Below are 13245 nucleotides of genomic sequence, written 5' to 3' on the forward strand. Positions count from 1 at the left end.
GAAATATGGGTCTATCAACTTGAAAATATGTGCTCATAGTCGCACCTATATTTCAAAAATCTGGTAAAGAAGCACTACTAATCAATGTTTATGGCCTGTTGGATAGACACACACTGAGAGGTGGGAACACTTTCTAAATCAGAAAAGCCCTAGCTATTTATTGCTAATTAATAACTCAGTACACTAATTGTACACTCATTGTACTTTTTTTTTTTTTTTAAAAACTTATGGGCTTATGACTCTTGAATAGGCTGAATTACTACATGTTTAATGTTTTCATGGGCTTTGAGAATTGGTAATCTTCTTGGACTAGAAAACCAGCCCAAATAAATAAATTTCATTGGTCTTAAGGCCCGCAGCCTAAAATCCATGGACCATGGGTATAATTGCGTTACAGCCTATATAGGCTTACAACATTTCTTTAGAGGTGTCAATTCAGACATATAGGTCGAGTTTGGTGAGGTTGAATCAAGTGAGATAAGATATATTTTAAATTTAAGTCACTTAATTGTTATGTTCAACTGTTCAATGGTTTATACAAGTTGAAATCTAAATCGAATTTTATTCAAGTCGGTTTTGAATTAAGGTCAATCGGATCAGTTTTTAGGGGTGTCAAAAACTTACCCGACCCAAAAGGTTTACTTGAAACCGAACTGTTTTCGAACTGGTTGGATCCAAAAAAAATTCAATCCAAATCCGATAAGGAATCAACCCGAAGTTAACTCGAAATCGATTTTACCCGATAATTTACGATCCAAACCCAACTTGGTATCGACTCATTGTTTATCTAAAACCAATAAAACCCGATGATTCAAGACCTAGATTAAATTTAACCCGAAACCATTTATACCCGAGAATACCTCATTTAACCCAACTCTTATTCAACCCGATCCAAAACTACCCACGACCCCATTAAACTCGACCCAAAACTTATTATTTAATTAGTTATCGACTTATTGATTATAGTGGAGACCAAAGGGGGATTTTAAATATAAAGTGTAGTTAATGAGGGTTATATTTAATTGTTAGTAGAATAGAGAAATTCTAAAACACTTGTTAAATAGGGTTGATATATAGGAGTGAAAAATAATAAGTTTAAAATTACATGATTGATTCAAAACTAAGTTTTAATCAAAATTGAATTCATTTAAACTGAGACCTGACTGAATCTAAAATTACCTGATTCAAAGTCTATTAAATCCATTTTGACCCAAATAAATCCAGTTAAATCAGGCTCCGAGCTCACCTAAACTTGATATGACCCGAATTCGAATTTGACTTGACTCGAATTTGATTTGTATTTGATCATACTTGGACTCACCTTTGACTCGAATAATATAATAATTAAACTTGACCCGACTTAATTTGATTTATTAGGATAAAATGATCTATCATTACCCGATATAAACACCCCGACCCATTGTGGGTCAACCCAAACTCCATCTGGATACCCGATTTGACACCTGCTCTTCCTTTTGCTTTAGCCAGGTGAAAAATCACATCAAACACTTGGAAAATATTCCGTTACATGTCATGATCAAAGTATCAAACATGTAATATGCTCTCAAATTCACACCATTTTATATTGCTTCCCACCTAAGTACCTGACTGCACTGTTGTGTCACTACCCTCTTCTTCCCCAAACTTTTTCACCCAACATTTTCTCTCTCATCTTTCACAATTTTTATGCAATGCTTGAATTAGAACTCCACAATGAACTGGATTTCTTCAGAATCACAAATTCGGCCTTTTTCATCAAATCACCCACTTCTTTTCTCTTACACATTTCATCGAACAATTCGTCGACATTCCATTCAAATTCTCTCTCTTCCTCTTCTTCCGCCTTACGAATTAACCACCGGCGAAAACATGTAGTGGAATCGGAAATTCGTCGCCGTTTCTCCGATTTCTTGTCTGTGAGCTTGTCGGTCAAAGATACTGATGATGGGTTTTCTGGGGATTCGTCTCAATCATTGGGGCAAAATGGGGATCGTAATTCTGAATTTATTAGGGTTTCTGAGTTACTTGAAGAAACGAAGGAGGAGGAAGTAAAGGTCAGATGTTCTGGTGCATTCAATACCACTAAACATTTGTGGGCTGGTGCTGTTGCTGCCATGGTTTCAAGGTTTATTTCCTTTTCTTCTTTCTTTTTAATTTCTGTAATTTTTTTTTATGGGTTTTAATTTGCAATCATATTAGTAGTTTAGCACTAATGCACCCGATCCCATCAGAACTCCGCAGTTAAGGCTATGTGGTCGAACAAGTTTGTGTAGTCCACCTTTTTTCAGCAAAATGTAGTTGCATGATCCGAAATGTGTAATTGTATAGCTCTATTATTATTTATGCCTTGAAAAAAAATTGAATCTTGCTGTTTATAAAGATATCAAACTTGCAATTAAAGTTAAAATCTAGATATATATGGTTAGTAAAAGCTGATAATATTGATAGATTGATGAATATTTCAATATTATAATCTATTATCTGAGACAAAGGGAGTAGCTTTATGATATCAATATTGGAATTTGGAACTCCTTACCATTTGTATTTTATAATCTATTATCTGAGACAAAGGGAGTAAGTATTGGGATTTGGGTTCTAGATAATTCCGGCTATAGTCATCTTGCTCTTAGATTAAGTGTATAGTGATTCTCTGGAAAAAAAAAAACCCTCTTTTGGGTTATTTTGAATGAATGGCAAAGATTGTGTAGTTTTAAATATTTGAGATAGCTTCCGATGTTCAATTATTTTTGCCGAAGCCATTAAAAGTAAAATTGGTGCTGAAGCTCTAGTCTTGCAAAAAGGTGTCAGGGTAATTAGGTTTTGAGGAATAAGAAATTTGGATAGTAGAGAGAATTTTTGTGTTTTGAGCCTTTGGAATTTGGGAAAGTTCAATGGAAGATTGCTGATATCATGGAAACTCTCTATTAGAACAATTCAGTAAGGTTTTCACCAATAATTGTAACAGGGAGACTGCTCATATATTGTCTAACCATAGGAAGCATATCCATTTTATCTTATTTAGGTTTGATGCTTTTAATGTTTATTCTTCATCTACCATCTGAAGGCTGAATAAGGTTGGTCCCTTTTGTCCCAAAGCAATTTCTCATTATAAACTGGCCACCAAGGAGAAGAATTCCAAAAGGGGAAAATGGGAAATTTAATTACAAAAATGTATTTATATGATGAAAGTTTTTTTTTTTGTTCTCTTATACCTGAAATGAATGACTTACAATACATATAAGGAAAAGTCATTGGAGCTATTTAAGTAATCATAGTGTTGTAATCCTTAAGTGACACTTGTTTTGTGAATGGATTAAGCTTGTGAATAACCTCTTATTTTGTTCCAGGACCTTTGTTGCCCCTCTCGAACGATTAAAATTGGAGTATATAGTTCGCCATGAGCAGAAGAATTTGTTTGAGCTCATCCAAACAATAGCAACTACACAAGGAATCAAAGGCTTTTGGAAAGGAAATTTTGTCAATATCCTTCGAACTGCTCCTTTTAAGGCGATTAATTTTTATGCTTATGATACGTATAGGAATTACCTTTGCAAGTTATCTGGAAATGAGGAGGCTGCAAATTTTGAGAGATTTGTTGCTGGTGCTGCTGCTGGTATTACTGCTACCTTACTCTGCCTACCCATGGACACTGTATGTGGTAAAAACAGAAATTTCACTTGCTTTAATTACTTCATTGTCTGAAAGTTTTTGTGCATTTTGTTTCTGGTTTTGCCAAAATATTGTTATTTGACAAAACCTTCCTTAACTTCTTCTCCTCATTACTTGAAATTTTACTCTGCTCAAAAGTAAAGAAATGTCTTTTAACTGTTAAATGTTGAATCATTCTGGTTCACAACTTGAATATGTCTGTGTCTGACAAAACTGCATCATCAACCAGTGAATGAGGATCCCTTTGGAAGTAATTAAGTAACGTGAAAAAGGAAACCTCGTACAGAAGTAATGTGAAAAAGGAAATCTCGTACAGTAAAGCAGCATTGCATATGATCCTTTTGATTATCAATTAGGATTGTTTGGTATCTGGATTAGAGAGATCCTGTATGATTATAGCATATAAGTCATTCTTTCCAGTATGAAATGGGCAAGGACAGAATCCTATTGTTATGTATTAAGCCCAAACTTATGGGGATTATCTGTGTCACAGATAGTGGAAGATGTTACTATTGTCTTCAGAAATTCTTTTGTGCACCTAGGTGACCCAAAGATAAATTTTGCTCATTTTAAGAATTTGAAAAGAGCAGAAGAATACCCTTGGGTACCTAACTGTAGGTGCACATTATAAGAATTTTCACTTTTGTCTTAAATTGACTCTCTGCAAATATAGGCTATTCCAGAACCCCCTATTAAACCAACCTGGCCATAAAGGAGAAGAATTGTTTGTAATTAAAAGAATTGAAGCATCGAGAGTCAAATATACGGAGTACTTTTTTTTCGTCCTGTGTTTCTTTAATTTCAAATCTATACATTTTCGTTAGCGTAGCTTTCAGTTTCAATGAATCTTGAAACATATTATTTGCTGGCTCTGGATTTTACTCAGATGGCTGATTAAGCCCTGCACTTCAATTTTGTTAATTAAAATAATCTGTATGCTTGTTACGGTTCAGATCAAAGTTTGTGGGAAAAGTCCTCTGCTATGGGGGATAAGTCTGTGTTTCAGATCTGGACTGTTTCCTGAAACATAAATCTTCATAACATCTCTCATCACTTGTAAAAACATAAATCACATGTTTTTGTTTTTTTTTTTACTACGTATAACTTTCTCATTCCGGTGCGAAGAGTGGAAGAGTGGGACCATGGAGGGATTAAACGAGGAAGAGGGAGACCAAAGATGACTTGGTTGGAAGGAGTGAGGAAGGATATGAAGTGCATGGATTTACGTGAGGATGAAGTTTTGGATCGTAAGGGATGGAGGAGAAAGATTTATGTTGATGACTACACGGAATAATCAAATTTGGTTCATGTTAGCCGACCCCACTTTTGGGATTAAGGCTTTGATTGATTGATTGATTGATTGATTGATTGTATAACTTTCTCATTGTTTCAGATCAGGACTGTTATGGTAGCTCCAGGCGGTGAAGCTCTGGGTGGTGTCATTGGTACTTGCCGCCATATGATCCAAACTGAAGGATTCTTTTCTCTGTATAAGGGCTTAGTCCCGTCACTTGTAGCAATGGCTCCTTCTGGTGCAGTATTTTATGGTGTTTATGATATATTGAAAGCATCTTATTTGCATTCACCTGAAGGGATGAAAAGAATAGAAAACATGAAACAGCAAGTAGGAGACCTTAATGCTCTGGATCAGCTGGAATTGGGTCCTGTTAAAACACTGCTTTATGGGGCAATTGCTGGGGCTTGTTCTGAAGCTGCTACTTATCCGTTTGAGGTTGTTAGAAGACAGCTTCAATTGCAGGTGCGGGAAAGAAAGTTGAATGCTGTGGCAACTTGTGTCAAGATAGTAGAGCAAGGAGGTGTTCCAGCACTGTATGCTGGATTAATACCAAGCTTATTACAGGTAACTCATTACTTGAGCTGGGAAGTAGAATGTAAAAAGAAGATTTGTGTTATTATTTATATACTGTAAAAATAAATATAAAAAGTGAAGTATCATACATCACTTGTGGCAATCAAGGAAGCTATCTGACTATATGCTGTAACTTTTACAGGTTTTACCATCTGCTGCCATTAGCTACTTTGTCTACGAGTTTATGAAGGTAGTTCTCAAAGTGGATTCATAGTTCTGCTATTTTGCAACAATAGAGCAGCAAGTCATTCTTAGTTGCTTGGAAGTTGCAGTTATTACTTTCGGCTCAGCTGATGAATATGGACATGTAAACATGAAGAAAGCCAGTATAATTTCACCATGCTTAGTCTAAAGTATCTTCTCACCGACAGTTCTTTGTCAGAGCTAACGTTGATGATTTGCTGGAGAATGAGGATAACATCGTGTCATGATTATCTTCCCTTATTGCTTAGGAGTTCAGAAGTTTGGAATGATTCTCAAGTAGTTGTCCTTATAAGATTATATTGTAGCTGTTGGACATGAACCACATGGCCACATATATTTTACAAACCAGATGTGGATGCAGCTCACTGGTGTCAAATTTTAGATGTGTTGGATGCATTGTTGTCTCCAAAGACAACTGATACAGAGCTTCACAGAAGTTTTGATGGTGTACTTTGCTCACAGAAAGAAGTATATGTGAGCATTCTACAATTGGGTTCTTAATTTGAAGTTTACAGTCAACTCTTCCGCTGACATTAGATGTAGAGCCTTGGTACTAATCTTGTGCAATGTCATAGCTGACATTATTTGATATAGCTCTATCATCGAACCAAAGAAATGTAACTTGTCATCATCACTTAAGAATAGAATCGTATCATTGGTTGTTCGCTCTATTACATCATTTTCAAGTTGGATTATAGACTCGTGTGTCAAGAAATATTGAAAAAGGTGTGTATAAGAAGAATGTAGATAGGGTAAAAGGTGTGTCAAAATAAAGTAGAATCATGTAAAAGATATTAGATATGGGAGTAGAAATATGAAAATCAGGTAAAATTTATGAATTGAACATTTATATACCCGAAAATGGAAAGTGAGTCAACAATTATGTACACATTTACATAGAAATGCATCCAAGCCAAATTTGCATTTTTTGTTACCTTGACTATTAAAGAAGTTTGGAGTCTTACTCACCATGTCCTCTAAAGTAATATATTTATCAGTGCACTACATCAACTAACACACCAATTTCTGAAGCTACAATTACAGGGAAAGCCTTACAGACAAGATCTAGTTTGAGTAATACTCAACTCATTAAAGAACAGAAAAAAAAAAATGATTGTACTTTGAGACTCCCATCTATACAAGTGAGAAACCACACTTTGTGGTCTAGCTCACAAAGTCAAGTTATAAAGAAATTTCTACCCTCATTGCTTCACATTATGATATATATCATAGTATCTTATACCAAGCAAAGGTGCAAAACTACATACACCTTTCACTGTTGCCATCCATATTGCTGATTTCGAATATTAGTTATTGGGTTTGGACCTCTATGTGAAAATCCTGGCGGTCCAGCTGCATAACAAGGAGTGGTCGATCGGTTAATCATATTACTTGCAGCATATGGACCAACCCGCCCGTGAGGAGGATATGCCCCTATAGAAGTACCGACAGCTTGAGCCTGGACCCCATGGGTCTGGTTGTATCCAGCAGTCAGATTTATATTGGGGGGATACCTATTTGATAATCCAGCATCAACAAGAGGTTCACAATACGGGTTGCTAGGTAAGGTAGGTAAGGGTCGTTGCAACTGGTTCATGGAAAGGTTGCGCTCAGGCTGATGCTCTTGTTGGACCTGCCCACTGTGTTGAATAGGAGGAAGACGAGCATGTGGTGGTGGGTAACGCAAATTCTGTCTTTTTGCAGTATCCTCATTCAACTGCTGCTGTTGTCTCTTTCTCTTTGTTTGGAACTCATGCGATGCTTCATATTTGGGTAAGCTGCACCATCAACAACTATTCACAAAACTCATCACAGCAATAGTTCAATCACCTAATTAGAAGCCAGTATAATGTTCTACATGACTTAGAAACTATGACATTCATTTGCAGTATACAAATACAGTTATTAAAGATAAGAAAAACAAAGAAAGACACCTCTTTGGGTCGCAAGGTAACGGCTCCATCTGGAAATATTCAGCAGCAAGTGCATCTTTGGCAGATATCCTCTGTATACAAAAGAAACTTAATCCTCATGACAAAGCATTAAAAGGAAAGTGGGAAATAGTTTATATCGCCATTCAAAAAACCAGAAACTATCAAGGGGGCTGCAGATATAGAAGTTTCAAACAAAAAATTCAGGAGGAGTCTAACCCTCACTGTCATCCTAAAGACAAGACAGCACACAACAAAAAGGTTTTTGAAATCTGAATATAGTAATTATACCTTAGATGGATCAAGGATCAGCATTTTGTCCAGTAAATCAAGTGCATGTGAGTCGAAACTGTTAAAGGCAGCAAAAAAAGTAATTAAGTTTAGGACACTGTAGCAAAATACATAATGGGTTAGAGTAGGTAATGGAAAGATAGCATCAGATATAGACTAACGTACTGTCTCAAAACCTCTCTCAAACGTCGACGCATGGGCCTTGCAGGCTTGAAGTTATTATACCAACGAATCTTGGAAACACCAGGCCAATTTACTTCATCAGGACTTCCACAAAGTTCAAAAATTTTGTGCAGTTGCTCTGGCTATATAATGGAACACAGGAAATCCATGTAAGAAATGAGATTGATAAAGGTGCATCCAAATAGGAAAAAGTAACATCATGAACTATATGCAAAGATATATGATGCGCTCCACCTAATGCATTCTGCACAGGACCAAAATTTCATTAAAGTTCATTTTCTTAAAGCAAGGTCTCATTGAAATAGAGCCTATGAATCTATGATGCATAAATTTTGGTCCAAACAGCTCCTAAAATACATAGCTTCTACAATAACATTCAAAAGTGCAATCACAATTATTCACCTCAATTATTCAACTTTTCTGGAACAAAGTGAGTCCTACTTAATTGTAGACTCATCGTCTCATACATGACAACAGAATGAAGATCACTACTAGTCTCATGCATCTTTCCATCAAATATTCAGCAAAGAGGAAAACGTGTGGACATTACCAAAAAAGTTTTAAGTTTTAACCAATCTCCGAATGTCAAGCTCTATACAAATAATACTGAAAAGAATGTATGCAGCAAGTCTGACCTCATTTCTTCCTGACATGATGGGTTTTCCTTGCAAAAGCTCGGCAAAGATACAACCAGCAGACCATATGTCAACAGCTGGACCATAATTTGTGGCTCCAAGCAGCAACTCGGGAGGCCTGTTCAAACCATATCAACTAGAATCAACTAAATGAGACATGGAGTACATTTGGGAGAATGGCACAGTATTAATACATGAGTGTCATCGACAACAAGACCTTCTATCCTTTAGAATTTAGATGTAAAGAATTACCTATAAGGTAAAGTGACTACACGATTAGTAAAATTTTCTTTGCGAAGATAAGAAGAGCATGAAAGCCCAAAATCAGCAAGCTTCAAGCTTCCATTATTATTTAGTAGAACATTGGCCCCTGCAGGAATTTTTTTAAAAAAAAATCTAAATTAAAAGTTTTAGAGAAGGGGATAATCAGACTCATATGATACTTACCTTTAATATCCCGATGCAGCACTTCATTGGCATGACAATAATGGAGCCCAGTGAGCAACTGCTTCATATAACACTGAGATAAACAACATAGGGGGGGGGGGGGGGACACAGTTTTAGTAGGCACAAGAACAATCCAAAAAGTCACAAATTTAAGATACTATGAGTGTACACATACCTTAATCTGAGGAACAGTAAATCTCAGGCCAGGACGATCTGAGAGGCCTGTCAAGTCATGGTCCATGTACTCGAACACCAAGTAGACGCCACCATTGTACTTGTTATTGTCTGTTTAAGAGGGAAATCAAATTCATAGGCACGTCAAATTACACATGTTAATGCAATCGCTCAAAAAATAACCAGAGAGATATTTTACCTGAACTCTCCTTAGTTGCAGCTAGTTGGTTATTTCCATCTGAATAAAATTCGAAATAAATATACGAGTTAAGCTACCATAAACAAAAAACATCAAATCATTAGATACTGTTCAACTAACTAAGATATGTTAAGCCAAAGATTATATACCTTGAGAAATCACAACCTCTTTTAATTTTACAATGTTTTCATGATGCAACCTGGTCAAAACTTTGATCTCCCTAATTGCACTAATAGGAAACTGCATTAAAAATAACGCCGGAATTAGAAATGTAAAATGACTCATACATGCCCACAATTAGTCTTTCTGAAAACAAGTGTTAGTAAATTGATCATCCTCTCTTCATTTAATGTAAAAAAGACTTAAAGCATTTTGTTAGTGAAAGTGCTCATTACAGGAAATGATATAAATAGACAAGAATATACCCCCTCCTTTTCATTTTCTGTTCTTATTTTCTTCAAAGCAACAATTTCCCCAGTCATGACTTCTTTGCCCATGTACACCTGTCTGGCAATCAAACCAAATGCAAATAAGATAGCTCCTCCCTATTCCACATTGTTGTCTTTACAGCACCAACAATTGACAGATTAGCTGAAAATGCATAATTACAGTACTGAAGGTCAATCATAGCTTTCTACAGTTGAAAACAAGCCAATTACTTGCACGTTGCAAATTCTCAACATATGAAAAGCTTATTCCTGACACTTGGAAGCGGATTTGCAATGCTCATGAAATGCAAGAGACGTTATGGACACTCAAACACTACCTAGACTCTTGGCCAATTCAAACTAAAATAATTTGTATCTAAACTGACGGAGGTGAGAAACAAATAATACACTAAAAAGGTTAAGAAAATCTAACAATCACTCGTAAACTTTAAGTTCTGGGAAAGTAATCTCCTTGATCCCAGAATCCCAGATAAGAAAGTGGCTATTATTGTTGATAAAGGAAGTTAAAATAAAGAAGAGGATCTTAATATTATTGCTTATGGGTATATCAACAGCTTGATAAGTATAAGATTGACGATCTTTGGACTAAAAATCACCACAAAATCTCAGCTATACTTGTTACTCTGTTAGGATTCAAAAAGATAGGATTATATATAGAGATTATAAAGATAATCACTCTTTCACCCCTTGACCTGATTTCTTCATACTCATCTTCCCTTGTCAGTGATAAGACATCAGAATTCTAAGAGCTAAAAGACTTCCATAATTTTAGGAATGCAGATTTCAATATCATAATCCCCTGCTGATTCTTTTCAAATTGTCATATCTAGAGAGATTAAAGACACCCTAACAAAAGTAACAAGTCTGTACAGCAAAAAAAAAAAGAACTATAGCCTTGAGGCAAGCCAATAAAAGGGGGGCTGTGGGTGTTCACATGCATCGTCTATTTGTCTCTTCACTCCGATTGCATTGTTAGTGGCACTTCAAATCACCTTCCACTGAAAGCTAAATAAATATAAAGTGCTCCTCTCATCCATTAGCATGCAATAGCAAACTTTATTTTAAAGAAACCTGTCTAAACTGGACACTTAAAATAACGAATCTAAGCGTTAAATGACATGTTGGAAGACGATGATCATGCTAGTAGGAGTAGTAGGGCCTTCAGAACACGCTAAAAATAACATTATCCTAATATGCACCCGGTTCTGATTTACCTTATGCTGGCCAACTGTAACTACAGGTAACCACTAAAAAATGCTGCATTAGTCTTGAAGTTTATTTCAAACCCTTTTGCCATAACACACTTTTCCAGCCTTGAACAGGTCTAAATTAAGTCTAATCAGTTTCTGCCATCATTGTTCCTGTACTTTCTGTTATAGCTATTGTTGTTACACTTCAACCTACAAGTCGATCACCATTACAGTCTCCATTTTCCATTATGATATAAAACAGAAGACTACTTTTAATCAACCTTTACATTAATGTTCCATAGCCATCTAAACAGAATACAAGCTAATCAGTGCTTAAATTGTCCACACTTTAGCAGTGATCTGCACCATTTCAGGGTCACTTGAGTAATCCTTCAGTCAATGTTTTTACCACAGAATCTCCGAATCTTAATTACACTCCAATCTGATACATATACTATCATAAACCTAAATTCTATTTCCTTAAATTTCCTCCCTTCCTTTTTAAGGTCAATTTTATCACTTTATAGGGTTATTTTTTTACTTCAACACAAACATGCATGATGCATCAGACTAGATTACGCAAGAACGAATTAGCCAAAAAAAAAAGGTCTCTCTTTTACAACATTATCTTATATGTATACCAAATTTGACAATGCACAACATGAAAGTTTACCATTCACACCTTTTTCTCATATTATCTTTAGCTAAATTGTTTATCAATACAGCAAAACCAAAACTTGAAAAAATGACAACTCTCCCCCCCCCCCCCCCCCCCTGCCACACACAAACCCAACAGCCAACCAACCAACCAAAACGTGAAAAAATGGCAATGAAGTGAGTTTGTTTACTTTCTTCCTCATTTTTATACTGATTCTGAATCTTTTTTGATCTTTAAAAAATGAATTCTTGTTTTCACTTATAATTCTTTCAACAACTTATTCACCAAGACATTCAAACACCCAAAATCTTATAACAAGACCTTAAATGATGCAGAATTGCAGATAAAAAACTAAACCATTTTTATAAAACAAATCATCAAAAACCCAATTCCACAAAAGATCTAAAATGATTCAAGAACATACCCGGAACCCCAAATCGCTAAAATTGATATAAAAACATAAAATCAAAGAGGATGTCCAGTAAATAAACAATGAAAATGGAGACAAAACAAAGAAGAGAAAATTGAAGTTACCCATAAGTTCCTTCACCAATTTGCTCCAATTTTTGGAAGCAATCAAGAGTGCGAGAAGATCCCCGCAATGGCGGAAGTTCATCGAGATTTAACTGCCCAAGTTGTGCAACAGTCATCTCTCTCAAGTCTCAATTGTCTTGTTTGCTCTAATTTCTCAGGTTTTTCAGAATTTTTTCACTACTTTGTCTTTTGTCTACACTATTTCTTTAACCCGTAACTCCTGTTGTTATAAAATGGGGCTGTCTACGCTTTGTATTAGGGGGGAAAAGAAAAAGGTAAAAAGAAAAGGGTCACCTTGAAACCCACGAATATTTTCTTGACTAACTTTGCGGTTGAATGGATCGATCATACGATCCAAACTCGTGATAATCCCATACGGAGTTACGGAGTACGACTGTACGAGTATTTTGTTTTATCTTAGACATGTTTTAAGCTTAATCCATCTATTATAAGTACATCATACTTAGGTTATATGGAAATTGAAACGATCCTTTTTTTATCCTTGCGTTTAAGACGTCTTGTCTGCAAATTCGGATTGAGTTGGCTTATAAAAAGTTCTAAGATGATAGGGCACTTTTTTATGGAAAAAAATGGTATTTATTCTATGTATTTATAGAATTGTAGAAATTTATCTATTTGCAAGTTAGATATATTTGAATTTTCTTAAAATGTATCAACTTTTCAAAATTATTAACAATATAAAGTAAAAGTATTAATGGTCGAGAAGTAATTGCTTTTCAATCACTTAATTGTGAACTTGATCCAATTTAGGCCTTTCTAAATTCTAACTATGTTTAATTATTTAACAGGC

At 35.5% G+C, this 13245-nt stretch overlaps 2 protein-coding genes across 2 annotated transcripts; one reads left to right on the forward strand and one right to left on the reverse strand.

The window, feature by feature from the left end:
- Nucleotides 1-1588: 1588 nt before the first annotated feature.
- Nucleotides 1589-6500, forward strand: LOC145563021 (putative mitochondrial adenine nucleotide transporter BTL3). The gene is made up of 4 exons (XM_081623432.1): nucleotides 1589-2125; nucleotides 3348-3651; nucleotides 5063-5530; nucleotides 5682-6500. Exons 1-4 carry the CDS (start codon nucleotides 1692-1694, stop codon nucleotides 5751-5753), a joined length of 1278 nt encoding a protein of 425 aa, XP_081479558.1. The 5' UTR covers nucleotides 1589-1691; the 3' UTR covers nucleotides 5754-6500.
- A 74-nt stretch (nucleotides 6501-6574) lies between these two features.
- Nucleotides 6575-12671, reverse strand: LOC145563029 (cyclin-dependent kinase C-1-like). Its single transcript, XM_081623438.1, has 12 exons — nucleotides 12435-12671; nucleotides 10029-10110; nucleotides 9753-9843; nucleotides 9604-9642; nucleotides 9406-9515; nucleotides 9231-9303; nucleotides 9036-9153; nucleotides 8784-8901; nucleotides 8131-8270; nucleotides 7966-8023; nucleotides 7678-7748; nucleotides 6575-7521 (listed from the first exon to the last, which is right to left on the reverse strand). The coding sequence occupies exons 1-12, from the start codon at nucleotides 12548-12550 to the stop codon at nucleotides 7017-7019; spliced, it is 1521 nt and encodes a 506-aa protein (XP_081479564.1). The 5' UTR covers nucleotides 12551-12671; the 3' UTR covers nucleotides 6575-7016.
- Nucleotides 12672-13245: the final 574 nt, after the last annotated feature.

Source organism: Chenopodium album, chromosome 1, assembly GCF_948465745.1.
Source record: "Chenopodium album chromosome 1, dcCheAlbu1.1, whole genome shotgun sequence".
NCBI classification, from domain to species: Eukaryota; Viridiplantae; Streptophyta; class Magnoliopsida; order Caryophyllales; family Amaranthaceae; genus Chenopodium; species Chenopodium album.